This window comes from Lepisosteus oculatus, chromosome 9 (assembly GCF_040954835.1).
Source record: "Lepisosteus oculatus isolate fLepOcu1 chromosome 9, fLepOcu1.hap2, whole genome shotgun sequence".
In the NCBI taxonomy this organism is placed as follows: Eukaryota; Metazoa; Chordata; class Actinopteri; order Semionotiformes; family Lepisosteidae; genus Lepisosteus; species Lepisosteus oculatus.
In genome coordinates, this window is record NC_090704.1 from 2,399,657 (window position 1) to 2,425,394 (window position 25,738).

At 44.9% G+C, this 25,738-nt stretch overlaps 1 protein-coding gene across 1 annotated transcript in view; it reads left to right on the plus strand.

Moving 5' to 3' along the window:
* Positions 1–25,738, plus strand: part of szt2 (SZT2 subunit of KICSTOR complex) — an 80,924-nt gene that overhangs the window by 37,068 nt on the left and 18,118 nt on the right. Inside the window, exons 48-61 of the mRNA XM_069193946.1 lie at positions 1,515–1,633; positions 3,664–3,828; positions 4,431–4,515; positions 9,970–10,143; positions 11,314–11,508; positions 11,962–12,155; positions 12,398–12,564; positions 13,342–13,439; positions 13,772–13,904; positions 14,988–15,115; positions 18,511–18,617; positions 20,262–20,444; positions 24,188–24,464; positions 25,518–25,597. Coding sequence (XP_069050047.1) covers positions 1,515–1,633; positions 3,664–3,828; positions 4,431–4,515; positions 9,970–10,143; positions 11,314–11,508; positions 11,962–12,155; positions 12,398–12,564; positions 13,342–13,439; positions 13,772–13,904; positions 14,988–15,115; positions 18,511–18,617; positions 20,262–20,444; positions 24,188–24,464; positions 25,518–25,597 — 2,105 coding nt within the window. The remainder of the gene's footprint in view (positions 1–1,514; positions 1,634–3,663; positions 3,829–4,430; positions 4,516–9,969; positions 10,144–11,313; positions 11,509–11,961; positions 12,156–12,397; positions 12,565–13,341; positions 13,440–13,771; positions 13,905–14,987; positions 15,116–18,510; positions 18,618–20,261; positions 20,445–24,187; positions 24,465–25,517; positions 25,598–25,738) is intronic.

Genomic DNA, 25,738 nt, shown 5'->3' on the forward strand with positions numbered 1-25,738 from the left:
GCGCAGCTGGGGGGAAATGTGTGTGCTGGTGTGATAAAGGTGAGAAGGAAGAGAAGATCTAGTTCTGCAGCTCCGCGTTCGTATGTCTCTATCATGAGTGAAATCTGCAGACACTAATGGCCTATCCAGCAGATTTATGTGTGGCAGCTGAAATAGACTCAGCCTGAGTTGATTCATTTAAGCGCTGTGCGCAGTGCATACTTATGTAAAACACTTACCAGTGCAGTGCTGCTTTCAGTCTCCTGGATGGCAGTGTTGCTTTGTCTATCAGCATTATTTCTTCTTTAAGCTCAAAGCTTGATTCTCATGAATGCAGTCTTTTCTCTAACGTGGTTCTGCAATTGTAAAGCCCGGGTGTCTTGGAGGGGGTGGGCGGTGGCTGGTCTGTTCTGAGACCAGAGCAGAACAGTCTCGCATATTAAAACTGTACACCGCGTCACATAAAGCCGTCTTCATCTCTCCTAATACTAGGCGAGCATAATCTGAGGTCAGAAGTTTGGGTCTTGCCTGGCAAATTGCGAAGTTTCTTGCTTACATACTCGGCAAATGATTAAATTTTTTCCTTAATTTTTATGCATTATTAACCATTGCTTTAATCATTCCACATTTTCTCTTAAAAGGACACCACAGAGCACATTGTCTCAGATACATGTGGGATGATTATCATTGGTGCAACTAGTGGTCTTGATGTCTTTGCAATATGTTTTTTTTTCTCTTAAGTGAGCTTTTTGGAGAAACATTAAGGGGATTTCTCCTAAGACACTTTTTTAACCAATAATTCTTTGCACGTTCGTATCCCAAATAAATGCCAGAGCACTTCACATATAAGAGGGGATGCTCTCAGTGCATCGCCGAGGTGCAGACCCTACCTGGGTGACCTGCGGCATCCGTTAGCCCCACTTGACAGCACATCAGGTGGAGATAAGATAAGATCACTTTATTAGCCATATACAGCTTCTTGCATTAGGAATTCATCTTTTCGCATACCCCAACCTGCTCTCCATGAGACATACAGACAGGGAGAGAAGCTGGGGGTCAGAGCGCAGGGTCAGCCATTGTACAGCGCCCCTGGAGCAGCTGGGGTTAAGGGCCTTGCTCAGGGGCCCAACGGAGTAGGATTCCTCTGCCGGCCTTGGGATTTGAACTGGCAACCTTCCAGCCACAGGGCGCCTTAGCCACAGTGCCACCCCTCCGCAGTGAAGTGGAAAAACTACGAGACTGATTTGGGAAAGCTGGTGCATTCAGACGCCGTTCAGCTTTTGAGGTCAATTAGGAAGGTTTTGTCCATCAGACCCTACATCTGACGTGCAGAGGGCACACCTGACCCCAACCGCTTCAGGAGCAGGGGCAGTAGAGGTTGAGGGCACATGTTCAGCCTCTGTGATTCATCTTGGCTAGCGGCACATTCTCACACCGTTGTTGTCTTCCAATGCTGTTGAAGCCACAGGCTCTTCACAAATAAGGAAAGAGCTGCTTCAGCCTCCTTTGTCCTTGCCCCGCCCCTCCTGCCACAGGCCCCGAGATCACCGACGAGCTGGTCAAGGTGCTGCGCAAGAGGCTGGACGAGGCCACCCTGGACATCATCACCGTCATGCTCATGAGGAACTGCAAGCTCACCCCCGCTGACGTGGAGGTGAGCCCGACCCCTCGGCCCCCGAGCGCGCGGCTGCTGCCCACCCACCTGCAGTCGCGTTCCCGTCCGCCGCCGAGCCTCCCGTCCAGAATCATGTCCCGCTGACCGCAGTCTGCTTGTCCTTCTGATCTGCCTCCGTGAACTGCCTTTATTCTAAGGGCTTGGGTTTATTTGGAAAGCAGCTTTCTTTTTCTATTGGTTCTCTTTATTTTCCTGATTCTCTCCTCATGATCTCCACTAGATCTCGGCATCTGGGGAGACTGGGAAATGAATAAAATTATTATTACATCAGAATTTTATACGAGGAAAGTGCGTAAATGTAAGAACCTTGTATTCTTGTATAAAGGAGTAAATGGCAAAAGTGCTCAATAAGTGCAGAGGCAGATTTAAAGTAACTCTCCCTTTCAGCCTGTCATTAAATCGATACAACAGGTGAGAGGAATTTCAAGTTCTAAGAAGCTGCAAATGTCGTTTTTCTTTTTTTGAGTGCAGCACATTTTTAACCTTCACATATGTCAGGCCGTACCTTTTTAACTGCGGAGTCTATTGGAGCTGCTTATTATGCCAAAGCTGTTTTTCAAACTTCCCTTGAAAAGATCATATATTGGAGTACATTCAATAAACATTTCTTCTGGTTTCGGAGCTGCACACAAGTCTATTTTTGGGGGAGACAGAAAAAGCCTTGATATTGCATGGATAGGCATAAAAATCTGAAGTGATAGCGGAAGCTCTTAGTTTTAACTCTTGGGATTTTATTGCCAGTCTTGAGTGTTGTTAGTGGGATGAAAATGAATAATCTAGCTGTACACACATTAAAAGAAAGTCATATAGCCCACTTTTTCTACTTCAGTTTGATAATAACTTTCATAAATCATTAGATTTGAAGTTAGCAAGTCACTTGCTTAAGCATGTACACTGTGGGTTTTGAAGAAAAATCTCTTACATCACTGCGGATGGGGTGTACTTGGGGGAAAAAAAACATTACACAATAGGTAAGGCAGTCCTTAATTGACATTAATCGGGGGATTTGACTGGAAGGAGATGTGAATAATTGAATAAAGGAGATTAGAAATACATTTTGTTCTGTATCAAGCACATCAATATCCAAATTAGGTCCTGACACTGGGATTCTATGCAAGCTAATTATAAAAATGAACGATTATATGCCCCCTATCAAAGAATATCGAGTGTCAAACGGGAACTTTTCTGTTTCCTAGGTACACTGTGATGACAAAGTTAAAACAAGGCAGCAAACTTAAAAATGCATTACAAATACTTATTTACAACCAACGTACACCTGCATCGTTCACTGCTGTTTGTAGATATTTACGACTCTGCCCTGCCTGCTAAAGACAAAAGCAGAGAACATTTCCCAGCAGCTAACTTAACAATACCATTAAGAAAAAAGAGGAAGCCCTCTTATCCTTCTAAGGACTAAATTGCACCATAAGACAGAAGCTTAAACAAATATGAACCCTTTTCCCCATCCAAAATCGTGATTAACTAGCACAATTAAATATTTACTTTTTCCTGTTGGATACCACAAAACAGAAATGAGTGATTCTACAGACATAAAACAACAGCCCCTTCCTTAAGGCTTAGAACTGGTCTGTTTAGTGCTCAGATTACCTAGATGTTTTGTATTTCCGGTCTTTAAAGGAGGAAAATCACAGTTTCACCTCAGTTCCTTCTATTGCTGCTTTCGTTCCTTCTCCTCTCTCCTGCTGTATTCCCGTTTCGGTATGCTCTTTCTGCGCTGATGTAATCATTTTGTTTTAGGCCTAGCTGTAAATCCCCACCGCTGCTTGGCCTTGTTTACAGCTTCGGGGACATCGGATAAGGACGGCCATGTGGACATGCGGAGGCAGCCCAATATTTCACTTTTAAAGAATGGCGTCCTTTCCTTTAAAATGAAACCCACGCACCTGGATGCAGACGAGGGCGCACACATGTCCTGGCTGGAGTATCGGGCTGCAGTGCCCCGGGTTGCAGAAGCCTTCTGTTTTCTCATCCCTCTTGTGTGTTTCCAGTTCATTCAGCCCCCTGGCTTCCCTGCCACCGAGGTGATTGAGTTTGCCCTGCCTCCCTACTGCCTGCCTTGGCTCCCAGCTGTGGCTCACTACCTCCGGAAGAACCTGCTCATCTTCTTGCACATCCCCAAGTACACCGACAGCAACATGGTGCACCACTTCAAGGTAGGGCCAGGGTCGTGCTAGTGGCGGGGCGCAAGATGGAGAGCCGAGCTCCTTGATGGCAGTAGTGTGTTGGTGGGGTGAGCAGGGATGTCGTGTGGCAGCACACGTGCAGTATAAATGTATAAATGAAGCCCAGGAGTTCCAGCCAAAGAAGAGACTTGGATCACTTTGGGTCAACCCAGACTTTGAGCAGTTGTGCCTTTAGATCTGTAATTAAATGCAAAGCGTAATTTTAAGTGTTTCTGAGCTCTCTTAATGAATGAGAGACAATTGCAATATTGTTGTACGGTACATGCAGAAGCTGTTTTTCTCCCCAATGTTTAACAGCCAGACTTATGTCTTTTAACTCTTTATGGGCTCGTTTTTTTGTTTCTGTGTGAACAAAGTTAGAAGTGCTCATGTATTGCTGGGCACTCTTCACATCTGGGCTCCGTGCCTGGCTCAGTCGTGCAGACTTATATCGCTGCTCAATGAAAAGCTTTCCTTTCTCCTCTTTGAAGCCCAGATTCAGAGTTCTCAGACTTTTTTGTAGTGGCGGGACTAGTGGCCAGGAAGGGTCAGTGTCCAAATTCTTTGTTTAACAGTCAGTTCTGTTTTTCCAGCACTACTTTCACTTGAGCACTGGTTTGCCCGATTCAGATATCTACCTCTACAACAAGCCGGGGGGTCAGGGAACAGGAGGAAAAGGTAATAATATTTTTACAAACTCAGCACTGCAGTCACACCGTTTCAGTGCAAGGGAATATTATATTTTTTCAAGGCTGATTTGTATTATGACCATAACATTTCCTAAGTAACATACTCTTATTATAAATCAATACCTGAAAATAACATTAAGCAGTCTGGCCTTCTTTATGATTCTCAAACAATTTATAGGAGTTTTCTGGTCATATTTTTACGGAGTACTGAAAAATTGGCACAGGATTTATTTTTGCAGTTTATTTAAAGCAAGGAAAAAATATTTTGCTGACCAATGCAGTTTCTTTTTGTCAATTCTCTGTGCCTTGCGAAAAGGCACAAAAATAAATAAATATCAAGCTGTAGAAAACTGGGATTGTAAACATTTTTTTCTTATTAGAAATAAACTTTGGAGAAAGAATGCAAGTTAGCTATGAAAGTTTTTTCCTCACCTTCAACTTGAAAATGTATCTGACTTTATTAACAAAACTTAATAAAACAGTCTGTTCTTATATGTCCTTCACCTGAAAATGATGGTGTTTAAAATGCTTACTGGCAGACAGTGGTATACCACCGAGTTCATTTTCTGCTATTTAATATAATCATATGAATTAGAATGATTTTGTTGTGGTTAATGTGTTCCGACAGAAACAAAAGCTGTTTTCATCACCATATTTGCAACTGCATTTGGATTTCTTATTTTTCGTTTCATCAGATGTGTTTTTGAGCAACAGGTGATTTATTATTTGTAAACTTGCATTTGATGATTCTGTTCCGACTAGTGTCTTTGTTAACAAACGGGGAATACAGAGTATTAAAACTGCTGGGTACTACTCTTTAATACAATGAACCCTTGTTTCACAGACCTTGCTCTACCAGACTTGGGGTTTAACTGCCAATATCTGCTAATGGGGAAACATTGTATGTAAAATCAGAAATATCAGACTTTACCCACAGTAACGGGGAAGTGTATAGATAATAAAACAAGATAAAAATAAATACTACATAAGTTTAAAATTCAGAAATATCTATGGTGTTTTTATAGGAGTAGGTCAGTTGGTCACCATTGCCATTGTTTGATATTTGTATGCTTTTAGCGAATTTTATACAGCGTATTTATGACGCATATCATAACTATGTATTTATGATAAAAAACACATAGGAGCAATTTTCATTGACTGGGTTGATTGCAAGGGTTGCAAAATTTGGTCAAAAGATCCAGAAAGCATATATATATAGTATGTCTATATCATTGTCATGCATTAGTGTGAGCTATTTTGAGCTGGAAAAAAAGCCATTTGTCATTTAATGGACATTTGGCAAGAACAGGCACCCCTTCCCCTCATTAGTTGTTTAAAATGGGGGTGTACTGTACAACTACACCAATTTAGTAACATAAGTGAAATCCTGCTTAAAGCTTTCAGCTGACTGAAGCATGAAAATGTATCCTATTTATCGCATGAGTTTAGCTGGGCCTGCTCAACTAGAGGAGTAGTACAACCGGCTGCCAACGTAACTGAGCCGGCGTGCAGAGTGTTCAGTCCTGTCTGCGGGACATTGCACTCAAGAGCAGTGTGAACAGATGCACCGGCAGATCCAGCTACCTGACTCCTTGCTTGCTGACATGTGCCCATGAGTGCCAGAGTGGAGCCTTCATGGTACAATAGCAGCGCTGTGCTTAGAGGGGATTGATTGTGGCGTTTCGTCCAGTTTGAGCTTGCTGTTGGAGTCACGCTAGTGATCTCTAACCCCTTGTCTGTTTGTTTAGCAGTTGAGATGCGTTCCCCATGGGGTGCATCCGTGCTCAGTCAAGTGTCAGCTAAAGGCACCTGCGGTTAATTTTTTTAAATTCCATTCCCATGGGTGGCAAGGATTAAGATGTGGAAGTCTCCCAGTTCACCTGTCTTCCCAGTTAGCTGTTCTTTTGGAGTTCAGATGACTTTTTGTTGGATATGGTCAGTACCTTGTAATCTAGATTTGCTATGGCTTTGTGTCCAGTTCCTGTGAAAAGAAAAGCATGCTCTTCTCCTTTATTTCATGTTTATCTCCCAACATAGCTCTTGGTCTTGGCCCTCTCTGTTTTAAAATCTTAATTTCTGAATAGATGTGCCAAGCCTTTGGAGTTAAAAGGAGTTATTATAGAAGTGACTACTGGATAGATTATTGGTGGTCTGCAGAAAGTGCCCTGTGATGGACTGACATCCCATCCAGGGTGTATCCTGCCCTGAGCCCGTTGCTTGCTGGGATAGGCTCGGGCTCCCCCTCCGCCCTGTACTGGATGAAGCGGTTAGAAAATGGAAGGAAGGACCTCACTTCACTGAAAGATTTCCAGCCACTGTGTTTACGGTTCCAGAATCTGTAGGGCTGCTGAAAAACAAACACACCCACTTCCAGGTGAAGGGGCTACAGTGCTGTTTCTCATGGCAGTACAAGCTGCTTTATGGTCGGTCTGCGAGGAGTCAGCACGGAACCGAAGACGCTCGGCCTTTGAGTCTCCAGTCCTGAATTGTGGCTGGACATGCAGTGTTGAAAGAAATCAACACATTTCGAGATGATTGTGCATCGTTGAAAGATGGCGCAGAACACCATAAGCCTGAAGACAGCGAGAGGGGGTGGCGCCTTCTTGTGCTTGTAGAATGGTCAATGTTTTTTTTTCTGTTAAGGCGCCAGAGTGCAGAAGTGGAATGCCGAGCTCTTGCCTTGACCTCAGTGTGCCCTATAAAAGGGAAAAAATGGATAACTCTAGCTCCAGTTCAGATTGAACTGTTCTGTCTTCAAAGTAATATATTTCTGACTCTAAAGGATGTCTTCAGGCTTGGGCTGTATTTCAGATGTAGTTGTTTTTCAGTCCTTCTCATCCCTCTGTGTTTCACATAAATGTGTGACATCCATTGTTGATAACCTGCATGCAGTTGTAACTCTTTGGCACCTGGTGCTTAGCTGCCTTGTGGATGTTCTTTTGTTGACATAGGTACCATGTCGGAGCTCGTACAACATCTCTTCCCACCCTCCCAGTTCCAAGGTATCGCTTGTAATTTCCCCCTTCAGACTGACTCCCTTCCTGGGGCTTTGTGTGCCTGATTTCTTGGTTATTTTTGGTTCTTTGCTCAGCTTGTGAAGTGGGCTTCTTCCTTTCTCTTCATTTGCTTGTTTTATTATCACTATGGTTTTTATTTCAGTTCACTTGTGTTGCTGTTTAAAGTCGATGAGACCTGGGAGCTGCGTTTGTTTGTATGTCTTTTTACTTTGCATGGGGTCAAGCATTTTTCAGGTGCATGCTGACCAACTGGTTTGATTATATTTTTTTGTAATGTAATGGGCGATTGAAGAATACAAAGCGATGAGTATAATTGTGAAAATAACATGTTTTTAAGTTACTAGGGCAACATTTAGGAAAACTTTTAAAGATATGATGGAATTGAAGCGACTTATACACTCTTAACTCGGGAAAAAGCAGAAATTAATTCCCAGCTGAAAAAGTAAGAGACAAACTAGCCTGAAGACGATCACCTACATGTGTTTTCAGCTTGGACATAACCTCTGCTTGTTCGCTCGCAGCCTGCACACTGTTGCAGCTGCCTGCTCGAACGTCCTCACTGGGTCCTTCCGTCAACATGGTTGTCCAGCAGGGTGTAGTGATACTTACCCGTGAAGACCTGGGAGCCATGTCTGTGAGGCAAAAAGGCTTGCACATCTTTTAAAATGAATTATGGTACTTAGAGCATCAATAAATAAAATAAGTATCTGCAAGGCAAAAATAATTTCTATTAAAGTCCCGTGTGAATGTTGCCCTACAACACCCTATGGTTATGTGCGCCGTGGTGTCTGTCAGCAGCTTTCCTGAAGGAGGTGCAGATGGACCTGGGCGTGGAAGGGGGTTTTGCTTACTATGTTTCTCACTGGATGACTGAGGCTATTGTCTGGAAATTGAACACCATCAGAACTTAAGCTACCTTGCCTGATGTGCACCACTGGGGCCAGTTCCCATAATCACAGAGCCCATTGCACTGGCTGACACGCTCAACAGACCTGAACAGGTTGTTGGAATAAGCCACCTAGAGAATCCAGTTATCAGGAGCTTACCTGAGGTCAGGGCCCAGTCAGCCCTTCAAGTCTTAAAGGGTTCTGACTCACAAAGCTCTTTGTAATGGGTGACGGTTTCACCAGAAAGACCCAGAGTCCACTTCGGGTTTGTGAATACACCGAAGCCTAGTCTTGCCTGATTTTGCGGCTTTGAAGAAGAACATTTCTGTTCTGACATCATGAAATACAAATGCGCCGCCTAGCAGTGTGAGGGTTTGCAGCTGTGTGGTGAAGCTGCCCTACTGATTTATTTTAGGTTATGTTGCGAGATGATCTTTTTTTAAACTTTAAGAACCCCTTCACATTTTTTATTCAGACACCGGCATTCATCAACTACCGTGCAATCCATCTGTTGGTTAACGTTGCACATTAATGCCTATAGTGGGATATAGGCAAATAAGGGCTTTCTGATTTGTTATTAATCTATTTAACTAAAATGTCTAAGGTGGTTGCTGAAGTGTGGGACGTAGAGGTGGACAAGATTTATCTTTTCTGAAAGAACCGAGAAAAAGAACTCTTAACCTGCCAGGCTTAACTTATGTATTGAAATATTTTATCTATTTACATTGCAAGTATTTGAAGGTGTACCTGCCAAGTATTCAGTAATCCCACTGAGACAGTCTTGGCAATGGAAAAGAACAAACTGTCTTAAAAAACATTGCCCCCATGTGTAGATTTTAATGCGATTTTTAATTGTTTTGAGATAATTGACCACAATTTTATGCTGACTGCAAATATACAGATCAGTCCTGAAGATAATATTGACTAAGTGGCTGCTGGTGTTCAGAAATGCAGTGAGTGAACATAAAAATAAAATTATCAATTTTTACCAGGTGTGAAATAGGGCTGGTATCTGTCGTTACTTAATTCTGTTTTCACTTCAATAACAGGATTGTTAAGACTTCAGGAGTTTAAAGTTAATTATTACTGGAATGAACTAAAATAAAAAGTGTAATTTTTACACTAAAGGACAATGTTTGATGTTAAATAACCTTCTGAAATAACTATTATTTTCATCTGCATTTTTAAAGTAGTTTTGAAAAATGGAACTACATTGTATAACGGACTTCGATAATATTGATATAGACCTGGGAAACGCTGTGTTACAGCAGGCTGTGGAAAACAAAGGACTTTTACAGCAAGACGTCTGAAGACTATTTTTATTTTTAAATGCAAGGTCAGTTCTTCTGTGATGAGCACAGAAGAAATACATGTGGTTGCTGGTAGTGATAGCTGGATTTGAGCCATTTTCCAAGAATTCCAAGCAGTTTATATCAGAAAAAAAGACCCTAGTAGGCATTAAAAATATCACCATCACACATCCTTCCTGCGTTCTCTGATAATCCTCTCGCTGGCTCTGCCTCGCTCTCTCTCCTCTAGGGATAGCCTGTATCGCCCTGTCCTTCGTCGACGCTCAAGGCTGCCCCCTGCAGGTTTCGGCGATGGAGTGCGCCGAGCCACCCAGGGCAGACTGCGCCGCTATCCCCCTGCAGCAGGACCAGTTCGAATCCCTCACCACAGTCGGCCCGGTGGATCCGGACAGCCTGGAGAAAGGTAGAGGGATGAGCGTGCACACTGATCGCAATTTACATCATATCATTTGATTGGAAAGTGAACCCATTAGAGTCAGGATCCTGATGAAAAGCATGCTAAATCACCTGAGTGTTGCCTCAGTCGCCCATTAAATACAGCAATTAGGAGCGATCATTCTGTTTCTGACATTATTTGTCCCTGCATGTATTTTTAGCAGGATGTGGTGCTAATTACAATCCATCAAACAAACACCCCGTCACCGTCACCATTCCTGACTCCGGGTGTGACTGTGTTTTTATGGTTATTATTAGGGCCCATCAATTTCCACTGTCTGCATATAGTGAGTGTTTTATCTGTGGCATGTTTTAATTAAAGGTGCATTAGTTAATGCTGTTTTTAAAATGGTTTTACCTAACAGTGATGCATAGTAGTAATCGCATGTTAAAAAAAAAACCCAATTAGCTAATTTATAAAAAGGAATTTATTTTGACAAGAGGGATAAAGTGTACGGATAATAAAAATACTTTATCTAGTATTATGAAGAAAAAAAACGGAATTCCTGTCCATAAGGGACAGCTTTTGGGTACAGAAGAATTGCCCAAGTAGTGCTGTTGTAGGCAGTTAGTCGTGGTTACTGTGTATAGGGTTTCATATGACATGTTCAAGGTTTGTTTTGGCCGTAAAAAGCGTTAGAAACAACAGGGTATTAGCCGTTAATTAGTTAGTAGTTAATCAATCCAAGTATCTCACCCAGCTGTTTCTTGAAAGAAGCCAGGGTATCAAATCACCCACATGGCCAGGTGACTTGTTCCACACGCCCACAGCCCTTTGGGTAAATAAGTGCCTCCTGTTCTGGGTTTTAAATATACTTCCATGTGGTTTTCACTGGGTTGTCTTGGGTATTGCCTTCGTGGATTTTGAATACTTATGTTAGGTCCCCTCAAAGTCTTCTCTGTTCCGGATTACAGACGTTCAGTTGCTTCTGCCTGTCAGTGCAGGGCTTTCCCTTAAACCTTGTCTGCTCTTCTCAGGACCGAATCCAGGGCAATGTCTTTTCTATACCATGGCGACCAAAATTGTGCGCTGTATTCTAACTGAGGCCTTAGCAGCGTGTCACACAATGTTAAATTTGTTGTTTTCGACCACGTGTCCTAACGTGCCGTCTCCCTTTTGACTTGCTCCCCCCGGAAGGCACGCAGACGCGAGTGAGATTCGATATCTGGGAGCAGGGGAACGTCAGCCCCCTCCAGCTCACCGACAAGCTGCGGGGCGCCCTGCGCCACGCCCTCTGTGACGTCATCATGGAGTTCAGGGTGCTGCCCCACGCCCTGTGCGTGGAGCCGTTCTGCCCACTGGCAGCTCCAGGCCCCAGGGACTGCACGAACGGTGAGGGCGCTGTGTGTGGGGCTGCTTCATGCCTTACCCACGCTGTGTAACATGCAGAGGATGGAATGTCGTAACTATGTGTAAAACCTTTGTTTTTTTTCCTGTGCGACTGTGAAGCATGCAAATACGATGGCACCTTTTTTTTAAAAACCCTTTTTTTTTCAAATGAATTAATTGTTTGTCAAGTAAATGAACTAGCGTCCAGTTACGTGCCAGGTCTGCATACTGTGTATTATATATATTTATATGTTGTATACTACACCGCTTAGTAATGCTAACAGTAGGAATGCAGGCTGGCAGGGCACAGCTTTGCGAAACTGGGTTGCTTTGCAAAATGTAATCTATACAAAATACAGAGGCTTTTAAACAGATCTCCCCAAGCTGTTGATAAAGCCTGTTGGACCCCTCTGAGCAACAGTCCAGCGCTCTCCTCTTCATGCCTGCTTCCTGCAGGCCATCTACACCAGCAGCATCCAGAGAGCAGCGCCTCACCCAGGCAGGCTGCCGGCTCTGGCAGCAGCAGGACCAGTCCCAGTCCCATTACCTTAATCCCAGCATCCAGCACCAGTCCCAGCCCTGGGACCAGCACGCCCGAGTCCACCACGCCCACCAGCAAGACTCCGCGCCGGAGCTTCTGGGAAATCCTGGTGAGTCTCCGAGACGCTCTGTTTGTGGGGCCACTTTGCTTCTCCCTTTCTATTCCCTTAGCATCCTTTTTAGGAATTTTTGGAATTCCTTAGAGCAGATGACTCGTCTGGGCTGGAGTTGAGTTCTGATTTTTGCCGCGCATCTCCGTTGCTTTTGATGGGGTGTGTGTGTGTGTGGGGGGGGGGGACCCCTCGGAGCTGACAGGGCGGTGACTGGCTGTACCCCCGCCTTTGTCCCGCAGAGCAAGCCGGACCCCTCGGAGCTGGGCAGCCCCAAGACGACGGACGACATCGTGCACGAGCGAGGGGAGGATAGCCGGGCGGCGCGCCGGAGGCACAAGACGGAGAACGTGAAGCCACCCTGGAACGCGGAGAGGGCCGCCGCCGCCGAGCTGGAGCAAGCGCAGAGGCAAGCAGCCAGCTCCACGAAAATAAACACTGGGAAAGGGGCAGCAGTGGAGGGACGGCACATTTTAAGGCCGTTCTGTAGAAAAATATGTAGGCAAAACTTCAGGATGTTCCTGTTGTTTTGAATAAGTCATTTCAGATTTTAAGGATGCTTCATGAGCATGGCCCCAGACATTACGCAGGCAGCATTGTTTGTCAGAATGCAATTCTGCTCTGTAATAATATTTGCGGTAATGGCCTGTTTTTTTTTTTTATTTCTGAGTTATGCAGCTGTAATGTGTCCATCAATGCTGAGAAAAATACCCTTTGGAAAATCTAAAATGCCCACAAGGCATAGTTTAAGAACATGAATACAAACCTGCTTTCTCGGTGTCTTGTTTTTCCTCTTTATGGGAATTTATCATTTTTATTGTGCACCTTTTTCACATATTGCAGACTGAAAAACGTATTTGTTTTGACGGGGCGCGATGTCATTCTTTCTCGAGTAACATCTCGTGTTTGGAAATTGGTTGCACGGCCTGGGGCGCAGAACCGCTGAAGGCCAAGAGAAGTCACTACAACCGCTCGTAAAAGCTTTTAAGACAGTTCGACCTGACCTGTGCCTTTTGTCCCATCAGAGGACCCAAGTGCCCTGGCCGAGCGCTGCAATGCAAATTAACCAAAGCAAACAGAAGATCAATGTAATCTTTGAGCCACAGCAGTGACTTAACGTCCAGATGACGCTCCCACTTGGGACCACACACTGGGGATTGTCACGGATCTCCGTTTGGTCTTGCAGAAAGTACATAACACAGCTGCAGGAGGGAGACGTGGGCACCCTGCACCCCCTGTTCCAGGACACCTGCCAGCAGTGGGTCACCTTCATGGCGAAACTAGGTAAATGCTTCACAGCCACCTGCAGAGCATCTGAGCATGAGAGCATGAGACTAGCATGACCCCAAGTTCCCCGTCTACCTGGTGTCTCTGCTTCATCAAGGTTAATGTTTTCCTGCATTTCTTCTGCAAAAGTAGGTTTAGTCTTCTTATACCACACCACAGCACTCACTGCTCTATTTCCCAGATTTATATATCTGAAGAGGGTGGATCTGCAATGCATTTTTCTTGCTTTCTGTTTTTACATGCAGAAGCTAAATGGAAACTTTATGCAAGAGTGTTGTCTCTTCCGTCTGAAAGCGTCTCTCGTTTTGTCCTGTTGCTCCCACTGACAGGGTGCTCTTCCATCCAGCACTGCTCAGCCGAGATCACCTCCCACTTCCTGCTGCCCTCCATCCTGACGGAGATTGTCAACCTGGTCAGCTCTTTGGCCAGTGACACTACGGTGAAGGTGTTCGAGAGAGTCAGGTGTGTCGCTCTGTCTCCTCTCTCTCAGCCGATTGCTTCACAGTGCGCCGTCCTGCGCGTGCAGCCTCCTTAAACGAAGTTCAGAAATCAAAAGGAAATATATAAAATACATCAAGATATTTTTACATGAGAATAATTACAGTATTGCGCGATGTGCTCTCTCCACTTTGCTGTTAAAGTCTCTTTCCTTCAACTATTAAACAGAAACCCATTAGGGATATCTTAGAATTCCCCCGTGGGAGTTAATGTTTCGCTTCTCTGTTAGAATTCTGTTTGCTAAGTGCTGTGCAGTCTTGGAGCAGCCGAGAGGGAGGGTGTTCAGGTCGCAGTGTCTCTGACGGCGACCAGGCGCGTTGCGCTCTGGAGCGCGCTGATATGTGCAGTTTAGTGCAGGGGATTGAGTCCTTCTGTCAGTTTCACTCTGCACAGGAGGAGGCTCAGCTCTGAGCAAGCAGAAGAGGTAATCTGGATTTGAAAACCGTAATTGGTACATCTTGAAGCACACTGAGCTGGGATAAAGGCTCCTGGGTGTCACACTTTGTGTGCTGCTTATTACAGCTCAGAGCTGCATGATGATTCATTCCTTTTCATACGGGAGGCTGATGGGGGGTGGATTGGGTTTGAACTGTGTGTTTAATCTCTTCCATATACTGCATATGTGCCCTGTTAATGAGATCCTTTCTGAAGCCTGTACCACTGTGAGGCCAGTGCAGTCTGGCGACTGCAGCAAAAGAACAAGCTGACTGCTTCTTTCACATATCAGATCTCCAAAGTAACTAAGAATAACAGTAAGCGTTGCTTTTGAAGAGGGGGCACAGAACGAATGGCCTCACAGAATTTTCACATGGTAATTTGTTCAATAAATTGTAATGAAGAATTTTGCCCGAGCAAATTTGACTAAACACTGTCCTTCGAGATGTGTTTTTCCAGCTCATTACAGTTCAGGTCTTCATAGACATTAGTCTGTACGATAGGTGGTGCTGTTGTTTTCCTATTCCTGTCAGAAGTCTTTGGAGCTCGTAAAGAATGGCAGAGGTATATCCTTCACTCACGCCAACTTCCTGTGCTGTCTTGGTTTCCCAGCTGCCCCCAGGGCGTGTCCTTTGTGCCCCTGTCACTCGGCCATCAGCCCAGCACCCCTCCTGCAACAGCCAGGCACGTCATCCTCATCGGGCGCAACTTCCAGCAGTGGCACTGGAGCGCAGAGCAAGGTGGGTTCTGTCGCCAGCAGCGTGCTGCTCTACCCCGTCCGCTTCAGAAGCCCAGAGCTCAGGACCGGCAGCAGGTGGCGGCACACGCATCCTTCTGCTCATGGTCTGCGTGCTGTGCTATACTTTGCATAGTGTATACTTCATAATAATAACTCCGGTCAAAGCGCTTTACAGGTAATGGGGATCCCCTCCACCACCACCTGTGTGCAGCCCCACCTGGATGGTGCGACGGCAGCCGTGGTGCGCCAGTCCACTCCCCACACACCAGTGGGGAGGAGAGCAGAGTGATGAAGCCAGTTCAGAGATTGAGATTATTAGGAGGCCAGATTATTAGGAGGATTATAATTTGGCCAGGATGCCGGGGTAACGCCCCTACTCTTTTCAAGAAACGCCCTGGGATTTTTAATGACCACAGACACTCAGGACCTCAGTTTTACATCTCATCCGAAGGATGGCGCCTTTTTACAGTCTAGTGTCCCCGTCACTATACTGGGGCGTTAGGACCCACACAGACCACAGGGTGAGCGCCCCCTACTGGCCCCACTGACACCTCTTCCAGCAGCAACCTTAGTTTTTCCCAGGAGTCCCCCATCCAGGTCCTGACCAGGCTCGCACCTGCTGAGCTCCAGTGGTTTGCCAGTTGTGAGTTGCAGGGTGATATACTGCAGCTGCTCCTATGTTACTTATTCTCCAGTAACATACTTTTTTGCTTCGCTGAATTTGACCTGTCTGCTGCAAGCAAATCCTCTTCTCTTGTGATTTCTGTAAACTTCTTAAACCCTTTTTGTTTGCTTATTTTTAATTTTTCAGTGTATACGGATGTTGTTTTTTATTTTAATTGTGTGCTTTTCAGTATATACCAGTGGGGAGAGGCTGTGTTGTTATTTTCCTGACGATTACACTTACCAATTAAGAAAAAAAGGGAAAATCATGTTATTCATTTTTAGAGAATGTGAAGTCTGAGCAAAACTGTCAGTCATTGTAATGTTAAAAAGGTGACAGTTGCATGAGATGTTTAGTTTTTGCTAGTCTTTATTTCCTCTCTGTGGCACAATACAGTATTAGCTCATTGTTTCATCCTTTCTGTGTTTGAAGCACAGCTGAACTCTGCTTCCATATCTGCCTTCAGCTCTCTTTGAAAAAAAATGATCCTCTCCCCTTGCAACTCTTGTGGTTATATTCAAAAGGAAAATGATGTGCACACTCAGGCAGAGAATTAAAGGACATTATAGAGTTTTTGTTTAAATCCTTAATATCTCATTATTTTAGACATCAAAACCGTTGCATAAACAAACAAGGCATGATAGGGTTTCTCTGCAAATGGTGTCCAAAAAAATACAGTTGCAAGTGTAAGAAATTCATGGAAAATATTCTTCCAGTTTTTTTAATCCAGAAATCACCATCGTCTGTTGTTGCATCATCTAACAGACTTTCCAGGTTTTGCCTTATCTGTAATAAACACAAGTTTGTAGAGTGACGTTTCAGGATTGGGGCTTGCCGGGGCTGAAAAGGCAGCATTGAGTCGTGTTCAGATCAGAGTACTGTGGAGCTCTAGGTGTGGGTTGGGGTCCAACAGTCTCCCATTTCAGTGACGGCTGGGCTCTGAATGGGAATCGCTGGGTGAGGTGCCCACACAAGTTGTACTGTACTTCTTGTGCTTCATACATAGAGGGAAACTGTCGGCTTTTCCAGCCGGCAGCCGGAGGGAATTGGGACAGCCGGCTGAGCAGTGCTCTTGCGAGGGTTGTTTCACTGCAAAACATCTGCTCCCCCCGTTATTCCGTTTTGACAGAGATGCATTATGTGCACAGCAGAGAGGAGATAGATGGGTGATTCAAGAAGGCTGGGGACCAGAGGTACAGTAGAGACTTCCCAACGTTAGGTTTATCTCTTAATATGACTGTTGAAACTCCAAATGTGAGATGAGATCGTTTGCATTTAATTCATGCATTTTCAGTCTGAGTGTACCTTGTGCACCAGTCATTGATAGAGCTAAGACAATCTTTTTATTATTTGAAGCCATTTTTTCGGGAGTATTTTATAAACTATGTTATTTGCACATTGTATGAGAATTGTATAACACCTAGTTTGTCACAACACCATATGCTGTCAGTGAATTGAATTGTCCTTATATTATTAAGGAGATATCAGAAACACTAGATAATTCTCCAGACACTACTTATTGGTGGAACTATAGACTTAAGAAAACAAATGATGTTATTCATAGGCTGTGACTACCAATTTACTGGAAAATTTGTAATCCAGTGTCCACCCATATAAAGGGCACCAAATCTAAACAAAGTAATTCCAGACCAATAAGTCTTACTTTTATCACTGCGGTGTTAGGGATGCAAAACTTGACAGTCATCTGTATGTGATTCTACACATACAGATGTACAGACAGCATGGTTTTAAAAATGTAGGATTCTCATTGCATATCTTCTAGGAATTCAGATCTTTCAGCAAGTAACATCAATAATGGATACAAACAGAGTGTATGATATGGTGTTTTTAGATTTTCAAAAGCCTTTTGATAAAGTTACTTATAAAAGATAAATGCACAAATTGCAGCTAGTAGAAATTCAAGAAAATACACGTGTTTGACTTGAGAAATGCTGAGTGGACAGAAAATGGAGTGTATAGGTCAAGGGATTGATTAGTGAAGTACCACAGGGGACTGTATGAGGACCACTGCTGCTCTTAATGTGCCTTCTTGATCTAGATTTTGGTATAGTTAGCAAACTAGTAACGTTTACAGATACTAAGATAAGATGATCTGCGAGCACTGTTGAAACTGCAAAAAATCCAGAATGACAGATTTTAAGATTTTGAAAAAAATGGAAATGAAGGGGAAATGCCTTTATGATTCTGGCCTAATGTTGTGTGAAAGACCTGAATCCTGCATAAAGGCAGTGGACGTCTCAGAACTGCTGCTGATTGGTCTGCAGTGTCTTCGGACTGCTGCACGTTTTTTAAAGTAGTACAGTTCTGTTAAAGAAACTATCAAATAAAACCATGAAGATTGAGGGGGTGAAATGCCATCAAGCCCTAACTTTGGCAAAAGACAAGAAGGGCGTCCAGTCTTAACCCCTGTAACTTTATAAAAAGTAAAATAAAGTGGTGATGTAGTGCAGAAATGCTTCCTTAAAAGGTATTCCTTGCCGTACAACAACATTTACAGGCAGTCATGATTATAACCTGCAGTTCTGCATTTCTGTCTCTTCTGTCTACTAGTTTCTAGTATTTTGATTGATTTTACATCATTATAACATTACTTATGGGAACATGCCTATTTAGAAGGATGCATTGCACTGAACTGGTAATTCAAGGAAGAGCACGCATTATGAAGAGTACGAGCTGTCTTCTGCCCTCTGACTGCTGTCTCTCTCCTCCAGCTCCCAGAGGATTCCAGAGGTTTGAGGCTGTGGAGCAGAGTGAGCTGTCCGGGAAAGTACCCGCCCCTCGGCAGAAATTCCTGATCATCCACATCCAAGACAAGAAGGTGAGCACAGGAAGCTGATAGGGGGCACGGTGGCTTTGCGGCTGTGTTTCTTTGCTGCTGATTTCTGAAGGTTAAAATCCATTTCACAGCTGGCTGAATGACGAGAGGAAGTTTAACAGTTTTTAGGTTCTTTTTAGGTTGAAAATATATAAGATTGAGTCCAACTGAATGGGTGGTTTGAGCAATGGGACAGGTTTTAGCTGTTTGGGGGGATTTTATTATTCATCTGTTTTTATTGAGCCCAGTCTTTCTTGTGAGTTTATGATGGGAATAAACTGGAATGTGCAGCTGGAATGTTTGGGACCAGAACCAGGAATACAAACACCTAACACTGCCAGATTTATCCAGTCTAAAATGAACAGTTTTCACAGAGGTACCAGCTGTTAGAGTTATAGGAGAAACTAACTTGGGATGGTTAACTGAAACTAATTTCGTTTTGATTTTTGAACATATTTTTCAAATCTTCCAGACATAATCACTCCACGCTAGTTTCAAGGGCCCAAGGATCAGATTCAGTGAAATAACAGAGGTTATGTTCCTCCACTGAATTTTATACTGTTGGGGAGCCACGATTTAGAAAAAGTGGCGTCTTTTGGTTTGGACAGAACGAAGGACACGGTTTTTATTCCTGCCCGAGCTGTCCGAGCCCAGCCACTGGCCACAGCTGTCTGAACTGGGTGGGCTCGGGTAGACTTGACAATAGTCAATTCCAAATTCCTGGTGTATAAAACAGAAAGTTGGTTACCTCCAACTTTATTAAGAAAATGGGACTGACAGTGGGGAAACGAGGAGACCAGCTCCAGGATTTTTTGTCTGCAGGTCTGGGGGCCATTTTTAGGGAACTGCTGATGACCATGTAAGAAACATGTTTCCCTTTCTCTGCCTCCTCAGGTCTGCAGCTCTCAGGAGCCGGGGATGAATTAAGAGATAATAATTATAGTTTTGTATTCGCGGCAACCTCCCTGCATTTTGTTAGCAGCACGGTATGGAAAAATAACGAGTGGTTATAAAACAGAATCCATTTATAGTCACTTGCAATCCATGAAGCGGCAAGATTTACAGCTCCTCGCAATCAGAGCCCAGGCTGAAGTGCACCTCATTTCCAGCTCGTTCCCGGCTGGGATCAGATTTGAAAAATGAAATCATTGTGGCAGAAATGAAAATAGAGGATGCTGGCTGAGGCGTAATTTGGTATATTTAAAAATCCTTAGATTGCAAAAGCATGTGAAGTGCCTTTCCACGCTCACGATGACTCATTTTACCTAAGCCACCCTGTGCTCATTTAGATGCCAGAAAGTAATGATGCTTGAACTGCAAAAAATAAAAAGAACATGCATTATAATGCTTCATAAAGGGGGTGATGTGCTTGCTTTAGTCACAGTGTCATGTATATAACCGTAAATCTGTCTTGAATGTTTTTAGCAGCTCGGCTCAAGAAATTCCCCGTGTGCATTTGGGTGACACTTGACTTGACGTCTTGCCTGTGTTCTGAATATCGGAGAAAAAATGGTGTTGCAGGTCTTGAAAGAAACCACTTAAGGAGAACAGTGTGCCTGCAAACTCTCTCGTCTCGTCTTGATCAAAACCGTCGCCCGAAACGCGTGTCGAGAGTTTCAAGGGCTGTCGGCGCTCTGTCCCGTGCAGGTGACCCTCTACACCTATAACTGGCCGGCTGACCTCGGAGCCTCCCTGGGCCGCGGCCTGACCCGCCTGGTGCACTGGCAGAACGCGCGCTCCCACGTGGTGCACTGCCTGCTCAGCCAGAAGATGGGCCTCTTTCACCACTACTGCTTCGCCGACAGCCCCGCCCACGACGACCTCAAACAGGTGAGCCCTGACCCCTGACCCAGCCCTCCCTGCGCCTCCGCGGCCCAAAACCCAGGGCCTTTGTTTCTGCTTCTTGGTCCGGGTTAGGAAAAAAATAACACGACTTGAGCCATTTTCCTACTAGCTCTCGCAGAATATGGAAATATTCAATCCTAAACGTATTATTTCTTACCTTAAATTTCCATTGCTTTCGTTTCCTGAATCATTTGTTTACCGTTAAGTTATTCATGACTGAATTGCTGCTTTATTGTGGACTCGATATTTTGAGAGCAGTTGCGGTGTATTAAAATCAAAAGCATGAAGTATTAGCCTAATTACTACTAATTTACTCATTTTTCTTTTGCCGATTACTTTTTTCCCTAAAGTTTTATCTTACATTCGTGCCCATTTATACAACTGTGGGTATTCTGCTGGGTAACATGGGTGCAGTAACTTGTCCAGTGGTACAACAGCATTGTCCCCCCTGGGATTCGAACCTGTGACTTTCCATTTATGAGCACAGAAGCCCAGGTAGAGCTGTCTTCCTCCACACTTCCCATGAGCACTGTGGAGCAGGGCCCTGCACTCCAGACTGAAGGGTCCCGTGTTCATATCCAGGGTCTTACAAGCCCACTCGGCTTGCTCAGGTAAAATACAGTGTAAAATTGGTCTGCAGTTCATCGTTGAATACGATTAGAAATAAAAACAAAAATGATGAGTTGTAAAAGGCAATCCACCTGACTGCGTAAACAAGCGTGAAGGGTTTTAAGTGGGGAGCTGTGTCAGCGTGTGTTCGTATTCAAAGCAACAAGCAGAGCTTGACAAAAATAAAATAATTGGCAGCATTTTCCTAGTTAGTGTTGTAAAAATCTAAAACACATATTAAGTTTGTGATGTTTGATTAGGGTGAAATGAGGCGGTTTCAGCCCTTCGTTAGAGAAGGTTCCTTCTGTAGAGTTAGACTTCCTCAGACTGCACCACCCCTGGGCTGTAATGAATAGCTGGCGTCCTCCTGTAGTGGGAACAGCTGGGAACTAATTTGCATTCTGCATTTTCCCCCATTAGGTGACGGCAGTGTTTTTGAGTCAGAGCACTTTTGCAAAGGCCCTTTAACAAGGCTGTTTGGACTAATCCTTTGTGGTTAAACAGCTGGGAATCACTTCAGAGAATTTTGCATATATAAATCCTGTTAAGAGAGTTGCCTCCCGCGGCCATGATTTTTTCATCAAGAAAAGATTTCAGTCTGGAGCCTCTGAGAAATCTTTAAGGAGCTGAACTTAAAATGCCAAGTTGCAATAAGGTCAGATACTGTCTCCTGACTAAGATGTCATTGCTTCAGTCTTTCATCCTGAAATAGAAGTTATTAAACGTGGTTTTGCATCCACTTAGACTTGAAAACCGTGGAAAAAAGTGAGTTGTTGTCAAGCCCTGTTGTTAATTTAAAAATCAAAATGTGGCTCCTTGGGCAAATGGACCCTTTCAACAGTTTTTTTTTTTACCCTGAACTTTGAAGTAACTCCTACAGGGGCCTCAGCAACTGTACTGCAACTGCAGCGCAGTGCGATTTGAGAAATAAAAAGATCTGAGCATGCAAGTTCGAACTCGAGGTACCAAAGCCAGAGAACTCCTGCGAAGGTTTTTGAAAAGCCCAGGGCACCTGCCATACCATGCCAGGATATCATATGGTGCGTAAACTCGAGTATTAACTAGGTGGTACTAAAAGCTCTTGTGTAAAGAGAAAAATCTAGCCGGAAGCCATCCAGAAGTTTCTGTTTACAGAACAATATGTACAGTAGGTGGGAGACAATGATAACAGTAAAAACAGTTTCCGTTTGATCAGAATGCCTCAGTGCTTTACTTTGCTGGTGCGCTCATGCACGGGGGCTTTTTATCCTCTCGTGATCTCCGTGGTCGCGGACGTGCAAGGGCCAGAAACGAAGGGCAAAGATGAGACGCCCCCCCCCTTCGCCAGATGAGGCGAGACGGGCCACGCCGTGGCCTCCTGGGAGATCCGAAAAGGCCACCGCGTCCCGGTGCGCTCCACATCCACAGGAACAGATGGCGTGTCTACCGAAGTGTGTCAGATTAGAGGCAGGCGGTGTCATATTCGAAGAAAGCGGAGGGAGAAGAGCCGCTCTCTAGGGAGCAGCGAGAGGGCAGCGGCCTGCGGCTCACCCGGTGGCGAGAGTGTCTGTGTGGGGGGGCTGACTCTCCCCAGGGGTCCTCCGACGCTCCGCGATGTAGCGCTGGTGACAGGCAGCTGTTGAGCGCCTCTGGGGCCTGTTAGAAACACCGGCTTACCGACCAGCGCCGGAAAAACCGCCACGTGACGGCGCTGAATGCACCGCTGTTCGTGTTTCAGATCCTGCCGGGCAGCGGTTTTTTATTTTTGCTCTGGTTTTCGATGTCTTGTCTGCTCTTAAAGCGATAGTTTGCAACTCCTGGCTTCTCTTGACCCTGTCTTGTTAATTCAGATCAAGCCGTGTGTGTTGGCAGTTATTTTAGTTATTTGACATTATTTACCTGGCCCGTTGCTGGTTATCTATAAAATTCTGTTTGATTGAGGAGGCAGAGTGTAGCACAGTAAAAGTTTTGCTTCTCTTATCTTTCCTCCCCCTGTTTTTCCCTGTGAGTATCGATTGGAGCTGGGATTAAAAAAAACTGTTCTGTGAGAGGAGTGAAAATCACTATAAGAGCAATGCATGATTTGTTGGCAGATGCATGGAGGTTCATCCATCAAATTGGAGACCACTGTCAAAACTTCCACAGAAGGACATGCCCTCCTCACTGAGTCTTGCCAGAGGCTTCAGACCTTCTCCAAACATGCAGCAGTTCTCTTAACCCAGTTTCCAAACACTTCCTCTGCCTTGATCCCTCTGCCGAAGACAGTGTGCGTGCTGATTTACACTTTAGGACTGGGGTTAAAAGAGCCATTTCGCCTGCAGAGGGGAATGTCATTGCAAAACTAAGACATAAAGAAAATATTTTCTTCTCCTCTCTCGCACTCGCTTTTTAATCATTAACTCGGCAGGGATGTGGACAGAAGGCAGACCTAACGCAGCAGAAAGTTTGCCCGCACAGCAGAGCAGCTGTAGCAGCTCTGAATCCAAATCCAGACACCAGTAAAATCTCCATCCTTCTCCTGTGGATTTTACCGCAGTGAAACCAGTGTGGTAGGGTATTCCGATCCTGCTTGAGATCCGGCTTACTGAGCAACTTGTAGTAAGCAAATTGCCAGACTGTTTGCTAAGTGCCAGCCCGTTCTAAAACAAAAGACCTGTAAAGCATTTTCCTCCCATCCTTATGTATACCAAATCCCTCCCATACTTAGCCTTTCCTTTGATAAAGACCTACCAAATGATTAAGTGCTCATTTCTACAGAAATTAATGCGTTTGTGCAGATGCAATAGTTACTGGTAATGGTCTGACTTGAAATCAAAAGATCGAGGGCCTGACTCCCCTCTGAGGAAAGTCGGAGATTGACAAATTTGCACAAACGCGAGTATGGGTACATACCGAAGAAGGCCCTGCGGCCCATCTGGCGTGTCTGGTAGTTAGTAGTTTCTTGATCCATGGGTCTCATCCACTTAAGGGAAGCTAAAGTATGGGCTCCAGCCACAAGGCCGGGTGGCTTGATCCATCGTCCCACAGCCCTTTCTTTGGGTAAGGAAGGGGCCTCCTGTTCAGAGTTTTTCACGCATGTCCGTGTAGTTTGCACCTGTGCCTCGAGCCAGGCTTTGCTCAGCGCTGCTGTTTCTGTGCAGGAGCCCAATCCGTTCCTCAACCCGACGATGGAGGCCGATGCCCTTCTCCGCAGCCCCGTTCCCCCTCCCAGCAAGGACCAGGGCAAGCTGGCCGGCGGTCTGGGCCGCGGCCTGGCCGCGCTGCACTTCCCCCCCGAGCTGGTGCCGTTCGATGAGGCTCTCAGGGACGTCGGCGTGGGGCGGCCCGTCTCGAGCGCGCAGGACGCGGCGGGGAGCGCGGACATCGTGGCCAGGCAGGGGGCGCAGCTGCTGGAGGTCAAGGCCATGGAGCGCCGGGGTGAGCACTGGTGTCGTCGCTGCTGCAGACTTGCAGATGCGTGTTGCTCTCTCTGCAAACGCTCGGCGGCTCCTCCGGCTGCTGTCTGCTCTGGGACCGTCATGCAAAATACCAGATGAGGAGATGAAACAAGACCGAAATCCCCATTGCTGTTAGTCATTAGTATTCCCTTCTGGGATTCTTTAGTGATTGGTCTCAAAACTTGAAATTAAGCCAGGGATGAAAGAAAAAAAAAGTTTCATTAGACGAAGCTCTTCTTTGTATTTGTTTCTGACGTTTGTTTTTGTGCTCCATAGCTTCGGATGTGCATTTTGTGTGACTGTTGTGAGTGCAGTTCGAAGCTTTAGGTGTTGGTGAAGGATTTTCAGCTGTAGGGCCTTGGTAATCATATCGGCAAGATTTTAAATCATTTTGCCTGGAGAAAATTGAAGGCGAACCTTGACCTTCTCACTGTAAGGCAGGTGTTGAAAATGGATGGATGGGAGAGCTGAAGGTGAGAGACTGCCCGGGCACAGTTGTCAGAAATGAGTACAGGAACTTTTAGCACTGTGGTACATGAAGCATAAAGAACATTTTTTTTTTGTTCAGCCTGCCAACATGTTTTGAAAAACTAGTGCAGAATTCATAATGCCTAACATTGCTTGCTGAGCCAATATAATAGTGAAGCACTCTCAGCTGTTTGAGATATTAGTCTCAGTTTAAAAATGATAGTATTGGGCATCTCTAGGACCATGTTATAATGACCTCCTTCCTCTCCCTGGAATGCAACCCCATAATATATATATATAGTATTTGAAATTCCAATGCATACATATCAATAGTAAATTAAAATATCACACCCCTAGATATCTAAGAAGGGCACACACCCTTCTCTGTGTCCTCTCTGTATCTGTTCTGTAATGACGTGATATGACAGGCCATGGAAAAGGTGAGAGTGCCCTAGGCTACGCTGGATTCAGACAGGGCAGATTGAAAGAGATAGGGGATATCTTCAGAACATAAACAGAGCGTGTGATTTAAAGTTCATTTTGTTGCCATTTCTCTGGGTGTCAGAAATGGAAAAGCAGATGAAAATTGAAAACCTCTTCGTGACGTGGCAGCAGAGATCAGCACAGTCCAACATGCCCATCACGGTGAGTACCTGAAGCACAGCAGCACAGGAGAGCTCTGACAAGTGCCTCCGTTTGCAGGCTCTCGCTTTTCAGGCGAGGTGTCATGAGAGACCTCTGTGCCACCAGCTTTCGAGCTCTTCATCCTGATGATGTCTGTAGCCA